General features: G+C 36.9%; 5 protein-coding genes across 7 annotated transcripts; 4 read left to right on the top strand and 1 right to left on the bottom strand.

The window, feature by feature from the left end:
- The first annotated feature begins 27 nt into the window (after window positions 1–27).
- Window positions 28–1,284, top strand: LOC106403443 (putative F-box protein At1g67623). Its single transcript, XM_013844271.3, has 2 exons — window positions 28–599; window positions 773–1,284. Exons 1-2 carry the CDS (start codon window positions 56–58, stop codon window positions 1,108–1,110), a joined length of 882 nt encoding a protein of 293 aa, XP_013699725.2. The 5' UTR covers window positions 28–55; the 3' UTR covers window positions 1,111–1,284.
- Window positions 1,285–3,662: 2,378 nt separating this feature from the next.
- Window positions 3,663–5,619, top strand: LOC106403444 (putative F-box protein At4g11580). Its single transcript, XM_022704535.2, has 2 exons — window positions 3,663–4,699; window positions 4,814–5,619. The coding sequence occupies exons 1-2, from the start codon at window positions 4,332–4,334 to the stop codon at window positions 5,406–5,408; spliced, it is 963 nt and encodes a 320-aa protein (XP_022560256.2). The 5' UTR covers window positions 3,663–4,331; the 3' UTR covers window positions 5,409–5,619.
- A 5,497-nt stretch (window positions 5,620–11,116) lies between these two features.
- Window positions 11,117–12,679, top strand: LOC106405984. 3 transcript variants are annotated; one of them, XM_013846553.3, is made up of 2 exons: window positions 11,117–11,220; window positions 11,504–12,679. In XM_013846553.3, exon 2 carries the CDS (start codon window positions 11,545–11,547, stop codon window positions 12,481–12,483), a length of 939 nt encoding a protein of 312 aa, XP_013702007.2. In that variant the 5' UTR covers window positions 11,117–11,220; window positions 11,504–11,544; the 3' UTR covers window positions 12,484–12,679. The 3 variants fall into 3 exon arrangements, with proteins under 3 accessions (XP_013702007.2, XP_013702008.2, XP_022560271.2); XM_013846554.3 differs by having other exon boundaries at window positions 11,143–11,220; window positions 11,491–12,679; XM_022704550.2 differs by lacking the exon at window positions 11,117–11,220 and adding an exon at window positions 11,227–11,392.
- Window positions 12,680–12,939: 260 nt separating this feature from the next.
- Window positions 12,940–13,154, top strand: LOC106405985. Its single transcript, XM_013846555.3, has one exon. The coding sequence runs from the start codon at window positions 12,950–12,952 to the stop codon at window positions 13,133–13,135; it is 186 nt and encodes a 61-aa protein (XP_013702009.1). The 5' UTR covers window positions 12,940–12,949; the 3' UTR covers window positions 13,136–13,154.
- Window positions 13,155–13,256: 102 nt separating this feature from the next.
- On the bottom strand, window positions 13,257–16,229 carry LOC106405983 (signal recognition particle subunit SRP72). The gene is made up of 6 exons (XM_013846552.3): window positions 15,994–16,229; window positions 15,776–15,912; window positions 15,260–15,612; window positions 14,842–14,938; window positions 14,480–14,761; window positions 13,257–14,388 (listed from the first exon to the last, which is right to left on the bottom strand). Exons 1-6 carry the CDS (start codon window positions 16,130–16,132, stop codon window positions 13,414–13,416), a joined length of 1,983 nt encoding a protein of 660 aa, XP_013702006.1. The 5' UTR covers window positions 16,133–16,229; the 3' UTR covers window positions 13,257–13,413.
- Window positions 16,230–17,216: the final 987 nt, after the last annotated feature.

Raw genomic sequence — 17,216 nt, forward strand, 5'->3', positions numbered from 1 at the left:
TATATAACAACAATTGACCAACTTAATTAGAATGTAAATAGTATCCTTAGGTAACATGAGATCCTCCTCTTTGCACGCGTCTTGCTTATTCAAGAACTCTAACAAAAGAAGAGTTTCTCTCGATTCTTTGCCTGATGATCTTCTTGTGGAGATTTCTTCACGTACCGCTGCTTCTTCCTTGTCAGCGGTTCGTAATCTCAGATTAGTTTCCAAAACGTTTAAAAGAACATGCGATGAAAAATACGTAATCTCTCGACTTTCCCTCCACGAACTCACTCTTCTGACTTGGTATCATTATCAAGACCCTGAACTTGAAAGGAAGGTAAGGACTGAACATGAAAGGAAGGTACTTAACAGAAAAAAAGAACTTGAAAGGAAGGTAAGGACCGAAAGATTATCTAACTTCTACAAGAGATGTCGAAGGAACGGGAATCCTGAAGCCTTGTATCGCAAAGGAATCATCAACTACTTTCGAAGAAACCAGAAACACAAAGGACTCAAACTTTTGTCTCAAGCTGCGAAAAAAGGAAACAAAGAAGCAACCTATGTTTATGGACTGATCCTAATCTGTGGTGGAGGCAGAGACATCTACGAGGAGGGTAAGCAAGATATATTAATTGTTAACCACTGAGTTTCTCTTTTTTTTTATCTTTTGTGTTATTATATAGGCTCGATGCATGTTGTGTATCTTTGCGTTTATCTTCATGTTTAGCAATTTAAGCGTTTTGAGCCAAACAAATTTTGATATGTTTTGAGTCTATCTATATACCAGGACCGGTTTTGCATGGAGGCGAAACAAAACAAGAGGGTTTCAAGATCTTGTCTTCTTTAATAAAATCGTTAATGTCAAAAACGTTGGAGGAGCTGGTGGATATGAGGGAGAAGATTGGAGGCAGCATTCGGTGGCTTGGCACACCGGTGATGAAAGAGCTCAAAAGAGCGTACGCTCCAGATAAGTGCGGGTGTGATGGTCGAACTAGTGATTTCTTAGCATATAATTGTGCTTGGCATCGATACGGCGAGGATAACGACATGAATACTTCTTCTGCATGTGAGATCTGTCTGTGGGATCATGAAGTTAAATGTTTTTTTGATACTAGTAATGAGTGAATTATGATAATAAACTGAAATTAATTAATAAAGTGTTATATTTCGGTAGTTTTTATATATTATAGCTCTTTGGATACATCCATATGATTTATATGAAAATATATGCCCCTTAACTCTTCAATTTTGGAGAAAGTTAGAGTGTTTTATACCTTCTCTGACGAAGGAGATGAGTTGCGAGTCTGGATATGCGATCTGTGGGGACTCCACTTGGGTTTCTAGACATCCCATCCCCACTCAGATGCTTTAAGTACATCCAACGTGCAGCAACCTACCTTCACCTGAATGTTTATGGTTTAAGGACTTTGAGACTTGAGAGAATATGGCTTATCGGAAGAGATTTTTGTACCTGGTTTGCCTCAAAAGTCCCCGGGTTTCAACAGCTCCTTTCTTAATCTCTGGATGCTCAGAATCCACAAACGGTCCAAGCTGAGTTTTAAGAAATGACCCCTCAAGATACAATCAACACACCATACATGTAGTCTTATAGAAAGGTCTGAACGAATCTTAGTTACCAACCAGCACGAGTAACTGTGGTGGCTTTCTTTTCGCATGAACCTAGCTCATTCAGTGGCTCAAATAGAAAGTTGTCTAATGTGGTGAATGGTCTGGATGCAATTATCTGCCAAGATAAAGACCCTTAAGCATAATTTCGAGTCTCAAACTAGAGGATTATAATGCTCTCCGACTCTTAAACAAACCACCCTTGTGATTGAAAACGACGACTTAATATATATATGTATGCATGAATTGACATATATATGGTTTGTAATAGGCTCGGGAATGTGAAATATGTTATTTATTAGACCGTGTAATATGTTTTCCATTAGCTCTTATTCATATTTGAGCATGACCTATGATTGTATATTCTTATATCTATATTACTAAAAGAGAAGTACCCATTTGAAAATATTCTTACTTCATTAATTAAACTCTCTTTTTTGCTTGTCTTTTTCAGTTACATTTATAAAATTTCTTAAAACGAATAAAACTGCCTAATTTATTACTTGTCTTTTCAGTTACATTAACTCGACCATCTATATTATTAAAAGAGAAGTACCCATTTGAAAATGTTCTTACTTCATTAATTAAACTCCCTTTTTTTTTCTTGTCTTTTTCAGTTTCATTTATGAAATATCTTAAAACGAATAAAACTGCCTAATTTATTACTTGTCTTTTCAGTTACATTAATGAATCTATATTATTAAAAGAGAAGTACCCATTTGAAAATGTTCTTACTTCATTAATTAAACTCTTTTTTTTGCTTGTCTTTTTCAGTTGCATTTATGAAATATCCTAAAACGAATAAAACTGCCTAATTTATTGCTTGTCTTTTCAGTTACATTAATGAAATATGCTTAAATGAATTTAAACTTCCTATTTTATTGTTTGTCTTTTTCAGTTACCTTAATGAAATATCCTTAAATAAATTTGGACATAATGTCATTTAATCAACAAAAAAAACTCATGAGTTATCCTTACGTGCATAATTTTAATAATGGAAATTTTTAAAAACGTGCATCATTAAAATGTTACCTAAAACATGCAGCACTAATATATAACATGCATCAATAAAACTATAATTTGACTCACACAATTGTACGGATATTATTTTCAGTTGATTAAATTTAAAAATAATTATTTATTCAAAAAATATTTAAGAATGGCTATGTTTTTAAAAATTATATGGTATTATTTGTTTATAACTCATTTGTCATTTGATAAATTATTAGAAAGAAAATTTTAGCATAATATAACTCAGTTGTCATTTGCTAAATTTATGGTTTTTATTTATATTTTTTATTATTTAATTATAATATTTTCATTTTATATTTGAAAGATAAATGAATTTTCTTTCAAACAATATTTTTGTAAATATATATATTTTTTTAAAATAATCAATTAAAATTGTTATTATCATTGAATATCATTATTTTTGACATAATTTGAGTTTTCGTTTACATCAAAACTTATCATATTTTAGGATAATTTTAATTTAAAATGTAATTTTCATATTTTTCAAACAAATTCTAAAAATATTTTTAAAATATTTTGTTATAATTGTTAAAAAAATATTGAGTTGCATTTCAAATAAAAAGGTAAAGATATTTAAAATATTCTAATTAAAATATGTAAAATTAAATATAGTTTTAAGGAAATGGTCAAAATAAAAAAAATTACACATAAAATAATCATGATTTTTGTTAACTGGGTGGATCATTATTTATATGATATCGCACACGAAAGAAAAATTTCTGTTTTTAAAATTATCTAATTAACTCTATACTCATTTTTTTATATTTTTATATGATATCACACATTCGTAAAAAAATAGATAGTTTAAGATGCAAAAAAAATATTTACTTAATGAATATAATATGAACAAATATTACAAATACATCATTTAATAAAATAAATAATTAAAAACTGAAAATTCATATCTGCGCGGATCAGGGACTAGTATATTTTTATTTGGTACAGCCTTTGGTAATACTAATATTTGTTGATGGGGGATTTGAAAAATATAATAGTTAGGGTAAGAATGATCATGTTGGTTCGTAAGGTGTTCGACGGGGAGGGGTGGTTTTGTTATCTTCAGAGGAATCAATGAATTTCCGCATATGCTTCTTCTACCTTAATAATATAGATAGATTTTATTTTCAATCTTTGAACATGCAAAGATTAATTATCATTAATGGCATAAATATCTTCACAAAAAGATCAATTACTATTTACTTACATATCTTACTTAATTTTACAGAAATATACTACTATTTATAAATAATTTTATTATGTAAATTGATTTCATATCAAATATATCCATTTTATTAAATTGTGTATATATAACTTTTTGGAAAAATATCTCATTATGGGTTACTTATAGGCCATACAAGTCTTCTTAAAAAAAATTAATTTTGTAATAGTATTTCATTATTGCCTCATCATAAAATATCTGTGCTCAGTTAATCTAGTAGCCAAAGTTTCACAATTCAGAAATGGTTACAAACTTACAATCCCCAGAAGTAAATCCCCTATATGTGTCCAGTGACTTCTCTATAAATTGTATCATTTCCTCAACGTTTTTGTTTGCCTCTTTTGATTGTTCTAACAAATCGGTTATTCAATACTGTTGAATCTATTGTTGTTTTCTTTAAAATTTCTGAACTTTAATCATTAGAAAACTCTATTACTTTGCAATTTTCATTGTTTTTAGCTGCACTAAGATGGAAACACCAAATAGCTTAGAAAAAATCTCAAGGTGGGAAAATATGGAGAAAAACATATTAGCCAAGATATTTGGGATGCTCAACGTTGTTGATATAATCAAGGGGACATCTCGCGTCTGTATCTCTTGGTTCCTTGCTTCTCACAACAAATCTTTATGGAAGACTATAGACTTAAGTAATCTCAAGTCAATTATTTCAAAAATTCCTGATAAGGCAGACCCTCTGTCTAATGACGAAGAACACCAATATGAGCTCAGAAATATATTGGCTGAGATAACTAAATTTAACAGCTCAGTCACGACAAATCTAGTTTTTGATAACTGTTACTATATACAAGAGGAGGAACTCGCGATCATTGCTCCAACGTAAGTTATATCCCTTAAACAGATTTGCACATTATATGATAGAAAAATTTATGTATAAGCGTGGTATCGTGCAATCTTGTGTGTTTATTTACTTTTTCTTGTTTTTTTTTTCAGGATGCCAAACGTAAAAAAATTGTCACTGCCGCTCTATCATAATCTAAATGAGAATTCACTAATGTTTACATTCAGCCAGTGGAAGAATCTCCAAACGTTAGTCATTACTCAACCTGGTTTACCCATTAGAAATGCTAACTTTCGCGCCATTGGAGAGAACTGCAAGAACCTCACCAGCCTAAAGCTTATCCGGCTTTTAGACAATGACTTAGCCTATCAAATTGTGAGTTACTTCTCAAACCTGGAGAGTTTAAGCTTCCGAGGTGCAGCTTTATACATAGATGCACTATTGTCGCTTGTCACTGATCACCAAAACCTCGGGAACCTAAATCTTTCACATTGCTTATACATAGATTGTAAAGGATTTGCTAATGTATACTACAATAACTACATAAAGGCGTCAGGTTTAGAGACCGAAAATATCGTACAAACTGCCACTCAAAAGCTTGACACATTTATCGTGTGTTCAAATCATTGCGAGACATGCAACGAGTTGCGGGGACGTATGCGAGGCCGTTGGGATTTTCACTGCAACTACTGTATGTTGTCCAATGAGCAATGGAAAACTGATGAGATAAAGGAACTTAAGTTTTAAAGTTTTGTTTAGTGTCTTGAATAAATGTTTATTTTCATGGAAAATATTTTGTTATTGGACTATTCTTCTTGTTCCTTTCTACAATCGTTATAAATCTCTTATCAATTTATTATATATATATATATATATAAATCAATTAACCTTATATATTCATGATTAAGTTTGAGTAAATGTTTCTTTTCATGGAAAATATTTGTCACTATTCCTTTCTACAGTCGTTATAAATCTATTTTTATATCTCACATAAATTCAAAACAGTTTATTGTAAGTTAACATTTGCTCATGATTAAATGTTTATTTTCATGGAAATTACTTTGTCACTGGACTATTTTCTTGCTCCTCGCTACAATCGTCAAATCTCTTATATCAAAGTATAAAAAGTACAATTAACAAATAAACCATATTATTACGTGTTCCCTAGTTGAAGTACCAAATACTTGTTGGATGAATGTATCATTTAAAAATAAATTATTGAAAATTGTATCATTCAGTTGTGATACAATTCACATCTTTTTTTTTGTAGTGTTGGTAAATACCGGTTTGTCCAAAGCTCAGCTCTAACATATTTGTTAGAATGATAGAATTATTTAGAGTTTATTTATGGAGAATGAAGAACATGAAGAACATAGAGAGAGAGAAAGTAGATCTCAAGATGTAAGAAAAAGAAGTAGAGAATAGTTTCCTTAATTTAATTGTGGATCTGGGTACAAGTATTTAAAAACAAGTGACCTCAGTACACAATATAATAAAATATCTTTTTCTCTCTTCTTCTTCTCTTCAATAAAATCGAGCTTATAAAACCCTTATAAAGCCTTATAAAACCTTATAAAGTCTAACAGCTTAATTCTCAAGTCTGGCAGCTTAATTCTCAAGTCTGGCTGCTTAATTCTCAAGTCTAGCTGCTTAATTCTGCTTCATGTCAACACTCCCCCTCAAGCTTGACCATGTGGAACAAGTCAAGCTTGGAAGCCATGAAGTATTCCCTCATTAAAACCTCAACTAGGTAAAACCCTTTGGAAGAAAATCCAAGTCAAGGAAAAAGAGTAGAACACTTCATGAAGGAGAGATCATTGACATGATAGGTCTATGAGTCCCAATTTTGGATGAATGGACTCACATACCTTAGTGCTTGCTGCCTTGGTGAAGATATCAGCTAGCTGATCTTCACTCCTTGTGTAGCACGGCAATATGATCTTCTGCTCCACGGCTTGTCTCACTTTGTGGCAATCTACCTCTATATGTTTGGTCCTTTCATGGAAGACTGAGTTGCTAGCAATGTGTATAGCAGCCTGGTTATCACAATGCATCGTGATTGGCGTTGTAACTTCAATTCCCAAGTCCTTAAGAAGTCCCTTGATCCAAATCAACTCGCTTGTGAGCTTCCTCATAGCTCTATATTCTGTCTCAGCACTTGAACAAGACACCACCTTCTGCTTCTTGCTCTTCCATGTTACCAAATTGCCTCCAATGAAGGTACAATATCCAGTAGTTGATCTCCTATCAACTCGATCTCCTGCCCAATCCGCATCACAGTACCCAACAATCTCAGTGCTTCTATTGCATCCCATCCATACTCCTTGGCCTGGTGCCTCTCTTAGGTACCTGAGAATCCTCTCAACCATGTTCCAGTGGTGTACCTTGGGAGCTTGCATGTGTTGGCTTACTTGGTTTACTGCAAAGCATACATCTGGTCGGGTAATGGTAAGATAAATGAGTTTTCCCACCATTCTCCTATAGTGCTTTACATCTTCATATGACTTGTCTTCAATCTCCCCCTCACGCATCACTTTGTATCCTTCCTCTAGAGGTGTTTTGGCAGCTCTTCCACCAAGATCTCCAGCCTCATTTAGTAAGTCAAGGGTGTATTTCCTTTGAGATAGAAACAACCCTTCCTTAGACCTACACATCTCGATCCCTAGGAAGTATTTGAGCTCTCCCAAGTCCTTGATATCAAATGAAGCCTTAAGGAACGCTTTGGTCGAGATGATCCCTTCTTTGTCACTGCCTGTGATGATAATGTCATCAACATAAATGAGAATGACAATGATTCCTTGCTGGCTAGTGAGGGTGAATAGGGTATGATCAGCTTCAGACTTGACAAAGCCTCTTCCATTGAGGGTGGTGCTCAACTTATGGTACCAAGCCCTTGGAGATTGCTTCAAGCCATAAATTGCCTTCTTTAATCTGAGAACATTTCCTGACTTCACCATGTTCTCAAGACCAGGAGGTGGTCTCATGTAGACTTCATCCTCCAATTCTCCTTGAAGAAAGGCATTTTTCACATCCATCTGCCATAAATCCCACTCAAGATTGACAGCAAGAGATAAGAGAATCCTTATAGTGTGAAGCTTGGCCACTGGTGCAAAAGTGTCTAGATAATCTTCACCATACACTTGAGTATATCCCCTTGCAACCAGTCTTGTCTTCTTTCTTTCTGGTTTTCCATTGGCTCCATACTTGATAGTGTAGAGAAGTCGGCTTGTCACTGCCTTCTTTCCTTTTGGAAGTTCAGTCTCAAACCATGTATCATTCTTGATCATGGCTCTCATCTCATCTCCAACAGATTCCCTCCACTCCTTGTGTTGCATAGCTTCTTCATATGTTCTTGGAATGTATTCCTGATCCAATTCACTGATGAAGACTTGATGATCTTCTGGATATTGAGCAAGGGAGCATACTGCACTTATTGGGTGAGCTACAGCTTCAGCATTGAAGTAAACTTCTGTGTTGATCCACTGTGAGGGTTTCCTGATCCTTGTACTTCTTCTCAAAAGTTGTATCTGCTCAGGTTCTGCTTCATTTCCTTCACTTGGCGCCTCTACTTGAGTCTCAACATCTGATTCTGATGGCATCTCATCTTGATCATGAGCTACAGAGCTCTCTTCAGGTTGAGCTTGTGTAGACTGCTCAACATTTCTACTGCCCCCCTCATGATTAGGATGAGTGCTCTCAACACTATCAGCTGCAGTAGATGATAAATTTTCAGGGACAGGTTCCACACTTGGTAAAGAGGGCATACTGATTCCCAGGCTCTCCATTACTCCCCTAAGGTTATTTGCTCTATCTGAGGTTGATTGAGAAAGATCTTTGAGCTCATCCCAACTCTTTTCATCATAATAGCCTCTAGATTCTGCAAACTTCACATCCCTCGAGACAAGAACCCTTCTTGACTCTGGATCATAACACTTATACCCCTTCTGAGTTGGAGAGTAACCAATGAACATAGCTTTTGAGCTTTTAGCATCAAGCTTGTTCCTCAGCTCCCCAGGTATCATCACAAAACAGAGGCATCCAAACACATGCAAATGGTCCAAAGATGGTTTGGTCTTATTTAGAACCTCAAAAGGAGACATGTCGTTGAGGACTTTAGTTGGAGTTCTATTGATCAGATAAGTAGCAGACATCACAGCATCACTCCAGAATCTTTTTGGAACATTGGTGTGGAACATCATTGATCTTGCTACTTCCATCAAATGTCTGTTCTTTCTCTCAGCAACTCCATTCTGTTGAGGAGTGTAAGGACAGCTTGTCTGATGAGTTATCCCATGTTGAGCAAGATATTGCTTAAATGCATGACTTGTATACTCTCCACCATTATCTGACCTTAGAATTTTCATCTTGGCATTGAAATGGTTGCAGATATAGGTCTGGAAATTCTTGAAAGCATCCAACACCCTGTCCTTAGACGGAATCAGTGTCACCCAAGTGTATTTGGATTTCTCATCAATGAAGGTGACAAAGTATTTGTGGTTCTCTCTGGACACACATGGAGCAGTCCATACATCAGAGTGAACTAGGTCAAAACATCTTTCATAGATGGTGCTAGACTGTGAGAAGACTGTTCTACAATGCTTCCCCAATATGCAAGCTTCACAATCATCATTCTTGAAGACCACACCTGGAAGCATCAAGTTTAGGGCTCTTGTATGAGGATGTCCCAACCTAGCATGCCATAGTGTGCTATCAACCCCGCTGGATGTACTAGCCAAACACTGAGAAGTGGATGGTCTAGACATCTCTGTCTTCTGAAGATGATATAGTTCATTGTGAACGTGCCCCTTTCCAATCACTTGGCCTGTCTTTAAGTCTTGAAATTCAACCTCATCTGGTCTGAAGACAACCTGACAACTCAGATCAACAGTAGCCTTTCTCACAGATAGCAAGTTTGATGTAAACTGAGGCATATACAAGGCAGTAGATTCCCTATCAAACAACCTCAGGTTCCCTATCCCTTCTATCTTAATCTTATCACCATTTGCTATTTGAACATACCCTGAGGCAGGCTGGACATCACTCATCAAGTTTCTATCACTAATCATGTGATGGCTTGCTCCTGAATCTATAATGATAGGTTTAGGGTCAAGAGAGTGTGTACCAGCCTTCTTGAATGAGATAAAGCTTGGATAAGGGAATGTAGGTCACTCATGGTTGCTGGACCATCAGTGTTGGCTGCACTATCAGTACTTCTCCATGTTCCTTCTTCATTTGAACCACCAATGACAGATGAATACATGGTTCGACCTTGAATCGATGGATGCTCAAACTCTTTGATTACATTCCTGGCTTGATTCAAGTCACTTCTTCTTGGCATATTGTGGTTCTTATGTTGTTCCTTAGCCTTCTTGTACTCTGGAAACAACACCATGTTGGAGTTCTCCCTCATGGAGAGATATGGACCAGTGGACAATAGATTGTTCCTACTGATTTTGAGATAAACTGGACTTTGAAGAAGCTTTTCCTGATATGGTTGAAGCTTTCTTGAGTTCCAGAGAATAGGGTACTCCTCTATCTTGAGTTCTGGTGAGGTTCTTCCCTTTTGAAAGACCTTTGGACCAGTGGATAAAAGGATGTATCCAACAGATTTTGAAGATAATCTGAGAAGGAAAGAAAGAAATTTGCGGAAGCTTTTGTGAGTTTCAGGAGCTTAATGCTCTGATACCATGTTAGAATGAGAGAATTATTGAGAGTTTATTTATGGAGAATGAAGAACATGAAGAACATAGAGAGAGAGAAAGTAGATCTCAAGATGTAAGAGAAAGAAGGAGAGAATAGTTTCCTTAATTTAATTGTGGATCTGGGTACAAGTATTTAAAAACAAGTGACCTCAGTACACAATATAATAAAATATCTTTTTCTCTCTTCTTCTTCTCTTCAATAAAATCGAGCTTATAAAACCCTTATAAAGCCTTATAAAACCTTATAAAGTCTGGCAGCTTAATTCTCAAGTCTGACAGTTTAATTCTCAAGTCTGGCTGCTTAATTCTCAAGTCTAGCTGCTTAATTCTGCTCCATGTCAACAATATTAACACCGAAACTGTACATTTTTGTAAAAACCTGCTGAAAAGAGACTGATCACCCAACAACCACTGGTAGAAAAAAGACAGTAACCCAAAAGTTTTAGATTTCTAACCGCACCAAAAATTCCTTTGTACACCAACTGGCTTGTCAGTGCAAGAACACCAATAACACGCTTATTTGGCTTGACTTTAGAAACAACTGCGAGCTGGAGCATATTCGATAAAAGTTTTGAGAAAATAGAGGAAAACGAAGATGAAATCACAAAATTTGACGGAAACAAAACTTTGATACCATAATAGAAAATGTAAGCAAGCATATGAAAAAGTGATATTCTGAAGAAAAAAAAAACAAATTCACTTGAAAAGCAAAGTCAACGCATTCGTATATATACAGTTGACTAAACCGGATAGACCAAATCAAAATCACAACTAATAAATAAATAACCAAATGAAACCAACTAAATCCATATCTTCTGCTTCCTCTTCCCCGGCTCGGTCGCTGAAGTGCTGTTCTGGTAATATCATCGAACACCTTGTGCGCTTGCGATATTATCTTTTATATAATCCAATTTTCTCTTTCTGGTTAAAGGGGTTCTTCAGAATTAGGATCGTTAGTGTCGTTGATGATATGATTTCTAAATCATATCACAAAACTCCTCTATCAGTTTTGTGCTTTTCGTTTACTGGGTTTAGTTCCTTTCCGTCTTGTTTTCTCCACTAGTTTCTGAATCTGTTTGATGATTTTAAAAGTTCAAAGATTGCATTTTTCACCTTATTTTGAAAAGGGTTTCTCTGTAGGGTCTTGAAGCCAAAGTAAAGTTGCTCCCTTTCAACACCAAATGAGGACTTGTTCAATTCCTGGGTTCCACACTCTTATCCCTAAACCAAGCGTTTCAGTTTCACCCAGACCAAAGTTTAGGAACAGAAGCAGTTCACAGTCCTTTTCATCCACTGCATTACAAGTCCTCTCTCAGACAAGCTTACCCCTTGTTGCTGTTCCTCCTCGTTCTTCACTAGCTGCTGTCTCAAGCCATCTCTCCCCATCTGACATCCCTCAGAAATCAGAAGAATGGTTTGCCTTACGGAAAGACAAGCTAACCACGAGCACATTCAGTACAGCGCTCGGCTTCTGGAAGAAGAATCGCCGCTCCGAGCTCTGGCACGAGAAGGTATACGACTCGGAGTCACCGCGAGTGGTGGAGGACTCTGCGCGGTTTGCGATGAACTGGGGCGTGCAGATGGAATCAGCCGCGATAGAGAGGTACAAGAGAATCATGGGATGCGAGGTTGGCTCGATGGGATTCGCTCTTCACTCCCAAGAGCAGTTTCACTGGCTTGGTGCTTCTCCAGATGGAGTTCTTGACGTTGGGATTCTAGAAGTGAAGTGTCCGTACAACAAAGGGAAGACGGAAACTGTCTTGCCTTGGTCCAAAGTGCCGTTCTATTACATGCCTCAGATGCAGGGTCAGATGGAGATAATGGACCGTGAGTGGGTGGACTTGTACTGCTGGACATTGAACGGGAGCTCTGTTTTTAGAGTGATGAGAGACAGAAGCTATTGGAGGATCATCTACGAGGTGTTGAGGGAGTTTTGGTGGGAGAATGTGATTCCTGCGAGAGGGGCTTTGTTGTTAGGGAAGAATGGTGCAGAGGTGAAGAAGTATGAGCCAACGTCTACTCATAAGCTTACTGGTCTTGCTATTGCTAAAAGCATAAGTTTGGCTGCGGAATCAAAACTAGTTTGCAGAGAAATAGCTGATCATGTCGAGTTCTTTTAGAAGTCTCGTAATATCTTTTGATTATTGAACATTTGAACTGATAAATCATCTTGTCAGTTATGAAAAATGGTTACAAATCGTGTAACATAATGTAATCAGATAAAGCAAATGGACTATCTGGAGACTGGAGATGGGAGGTGCTTTTTTGGATGTGAAATGTTTTCATTTGTAAAAGTAGATGAAGACGGTTAAACCATAAAATGGCGTAATTTTCAATTAAGAAAAACAATATAAGATTGTTTCTTTTGTGCCAAGTTGCCAACCAAGCAGATGACCAAAAATAGAGAGGAATGTAGTAAAACGAGAGTTAGGTTACCAGTAATAACAACAACAACAAAAACTGAAAACTAATAGAGTTAACCAAGGGCAATGGACGAGAAGAAGAAAGCTACAAATAAGTTATTGAAGATGTTCCTCTAGCTAGGCTAATGTTTCTTTGATTCTGAAATATAATCAAGAAAAGAAGATGGATTCAGGGCTATCGTGGGCTGATCAATGGGATACAAACCCTGACCCTCCTCCCAGTTGTACAAAAGAAGATGAAGGCAAAAAGAAAACAAAGAAGGACAAAGATGGAAGCAGAAGAATCTTCGGGAAAACCATACTTGGATTCAAATGGATGAAGGATCTCCGCAAGAAACCTGAAAAGTGATTAGTTAATAACCAAAACCACTGTTTCATTGTATCTATATCCATTTGATTATTGATATTCTTGTGCATTTAGTCGATTCTTGTTGCTCTTCATCTTGATTCAATACCAATGCAAACGAACATATGTAAACTGATAAATTAACCAAAATCTTAAATGGGTCATGACAACCAAAACTTGAAAAATCCAAAAAACAGAAAACAAAGGAAGTGCAGCTCGTGTTGTCATTTTAAGTAGTCATTTTTGTTCTCTTAGAAAAGACTGTAAAAAGGATGTTTCATTCATCTCCTAGACTTCTTTTTGGAAGCCTTAGAGGAAGAAGGCTTGGTTTTGGGATCAGCGGCTGCACTCTTAGTGGTCGCTTGGCTTGACTTCGAAGTCGAAGGAGCTGTTTCTTGTTTCTCTTGCTTGGTCACTGCTCCCTGCGAGCCGCGGATTTGAGCTGCTCGCTTGTCCTTCCTCTTGGGTCTGTAACTTGACCTTTCCCTTCTCGGAAGCCACCTTTCAGGGTCCGGAGGTGGACCCGGGTTTGCCGGATCGAATCCTTTGGGATACTTTGGCTTTCTCTTCCTCTTTTTCTTTGCCTTCTCCTTCTTCACTTCTTCCTGCATCGCTGAAGCAGCAGCAGCAGCACCTTCCATGGGTTTTGCACCAGAGGTCTTCTCTAGGTTATCAACATCAACAGCCTTCAACCCAGGTAACGGCTTTAGCTGTTTCTCGTAAGTCTCTGCTTTCTCGACGTTGACACGAGCAAGTGTAGTCACAAGACCAACGAGAGCATCTGTGCTTTTGTGTTTTTTCACAATCTCCTCGTATAGCCGTGAAGCTTCCTCTTCTTGACCATGCCTGAGCTTGAAGGAAGCAGCCTGCGGCATCAATATGCCAAGCTTTTTGTTCTCTGTCATCGAATTTGACCACCAGTTAATTGCTGAGTCAAGAACAGCAGCAGCACCATCATTGTCCCCAGCTCGCTCTTTCAGAGCGACAATTGTAGCAACAGTTGCAGGGAAATGCTGGATATCAGTTATTTTGGACAGGGACTCTGCTGCTACATGAGGATGACTGGCCGAAGCAGCAATTTGTGCCCTCGCCAAGAGAACCAACTTGGACTTTTCCGGGAACTTTTCGGCGAACTGTCCCAGAAGTTCTTCAGCTTTGGCGGCCTTGTTCTCTCTCACCAAAACAGCAGCTTGAAGCAATGCAGGATTGACACTCTCAGGAAAGAGCCCCGGCAGTGTAGCACAAAGTTCGCGTGCCTGTGGTAAAAGATTCTCTTAACTGGTTAAGACGAATATGTAAAGAAAAAATCAGATATGAACAAAGTGGGATTTCGAGTTAAAAAAAGACCTGATCAATCTTATTTGCATGGAGGAGCAGAAGGACTCGATTGGCATATATGGCTTCCTTATGTTTCTGCGAAAGCTTCGCATCAAGTGTTTGAGAAAGCTGAAAATTTTGGGAGTCTTTCTCTTTAAGCCGATCAAGCTTCCTCAAGCCATCAGAAACATCTTTGGAACCTTTCAAGGCAATAAGGTTGTTCACAGCAACAGCAAGTGACGATTCATCAGCCAGGTTTCGCTTTATGATGTCTACATAAGAGCTGGTGGATTCTTGAGTTTGTCCAAGGACCTGATAAGAAAGAATTTCGTTACAAACGACTGGAATATCCTTACAGGAAGTCAAGTCTAAGACAATCAGCACAAAAATACCTGTTGGACATATGCTAACTGGACAGCAATCGGGGCAAGCTCATTCTCAATATCCTCATCAGCAAAACCATCATCCGTGAGGGTTTCCTGACCAATTCTGTCTCAAAACAAACAGTATTTTCATCAGGGACCAGCACAATGTACAATAAGTAGTAAATATGAACAATGTACTTGAAATGTTGATAAAGACACGGATCAAAATGAAAATTTGTATACATCCCTACTTACTAGATTGATGTTATTATAAAAAGGTATGATGTTAACAGTTGGTAGTGATTATAAGACAAGAAAGAAACAAGACCACCCAGTAAGATTCCGTAGAAACAACTATTTAACTGAACAGCTTATCCTATATAGTACAGCTAGACCTATCTAAAAGAGTGTCAACCCTCTAACAAAAATACTCGTAGGGACATACCTTTTTGCAGCCAGCAGAAGCTGTTCAGCATCAGCGTAGTTACCGTTTTCAATCAAAGAGCAAGCAGTGTTAAAAGCCAACTCAAAGCTACTAGTAGGTTTGATCCTCCAAGACTCCAACGCTCCTTTCACCTGCGAAGCTTTACCAGCCGAAACCAAACTCGCTACGAAATTAACCTCCGCAGTCTCAATCTGGGAGTTCTGCAGCTTCCGATACACATCAACGCAAGCATCTGTTTTCCCCAGACGGTACAGAATCTGAGCCTCCAAAAGCAGAGTCTCTGAATCTCTCTCTCGGCCTCTCAAACACTCAAAAGCCTCGTCTAGCTTGTTTTGACGGTATAAACAATATGCCTATTCAAATCAATACAGAAACCATTAGAGATGATTTGCTTTTGATAAACAGAATCTTTATAGATCTCAACTAACTCAAGAAAAAATTGGTTTATTCAGTGATTCTTAGACTAAAGCATCTATCAATCTATAATCCTAGATCGATTAGTGTACGAGAAGCGACCTTTTGAAACCCTAGATCGATGGGAAGCTTGTGGAAGGAGTGAACGACGGAGAGAGCATCATCGATCTTATCGTCTTTGACGAGAGCCACAACTTTGCATCGGATCGCATCTTCATCGGCAGGCGCGATCGACAGAACTGTAAAACAAAAAAGAATCGCAATATCAATCGATTATAAAAATTTAAGAATCATAAGGGAGGTTTTGAATCTGTGTATACCTTGATCAGCGACCTTGACGGCTTGTTCGTATTCAGATCGCTGGATGTGCCTATCGAGAGCGGTGAAGAGATCTTCGATTGCGGGAGGAGGCTGTGACGATGTCGAGGTTTTCGGTTTCTCTTTCGATTTAGGAGCCATGGTGGATTTTTTTTTTTTGTTTCTCGGAGATGACGATGGAGAGAATTGAGGCTAGAGAAGGGTTTACCTGCGTTTTTTTTTTCTTTGTCGAAGACGATACCCATGGGCTTTTTATTGGGCCTTTGGTATTTATCCAGATTCTAGACTTTTTAGTGGTTCTTGCAAGTGTAGAACAATTATTTGAAAACATTATTAATACGATCGAGATTACGAACGGGGTTATGGAAACTTCTGTCGATTATTTGATACACTATACTACTGCCCATGCTTTTCATGGGCACATTTTTTTAAAATATTAAATAAATATACATAATTGCTTTATAGTATATGAGTATTGTAAATATATGTGTCATAAAAATATAAGTGTTACTTATTATGATTGATTAGTATAAAATCTTTAATTAAGTAACCTGCAGAATGATATTTAATAAGAGTTCAAAGATATTTTTAAAAATAAAAAAAGCAGACACATGTTCTGAGAATCATGTAAATAATTTTCAAATTTAAACGATCAAACAGTAAAAGTTTTTTTTTTAAACAATAAGAGAATACCAAATACTAATTACGGTTCTTACCTTATCTTCTCTCTTCTCTGTAATATCTTGCTAAAAAAATAAAAAAATAATACTGAAATGAGTTTTCACAAAAGTCATTAGTTTCACACGTTAGTTTATACAAATGCTTATTGTAAAGATACAATTAAAATAGGTAATTGGGAATCAAGTCTCTGCTTTTAACGCTTGTCATCTACGTGTTTTACGAACTAACTCTTGGAAAGCATAAGCTGGACCTGGATGTGAACGTGATCATTGATTTCTTGTAAATGCGACCATTTACGGAGTTGCCAAAAGATGCCATCAACTTTCATGAACCCTAGTGTATAGTCTTAAGGCTCGACATCTGCACAATGACTTTGAATTAGAAAACTGATAAAAGTAAACAAATTGGAATAAAGATTAAAACCCACAAAAGCAGAGGACTTTGATTTTTTTTCGTTGTTAACCCTGGAGATTCCAAAGATTTTCTAGACTCAAAGACTAATACCACAAAACCTATAAAAATCTGGTTTTTTTTTGTCCTTAAA

Source organism: Brassica napus, chromosome C6, assembly GCF_020379485.1.
Source record: "Brassica napus cultivar Da-Ae chromosome C6, Da-Ae, whole genome shotgun sequence".
Lineage (NCBI taxonomy): Eukaryota > Viridiplantae > Streptophyta > Magnoliopsida > Brassicales > Brassicaceae > Brassica > Brassica napus.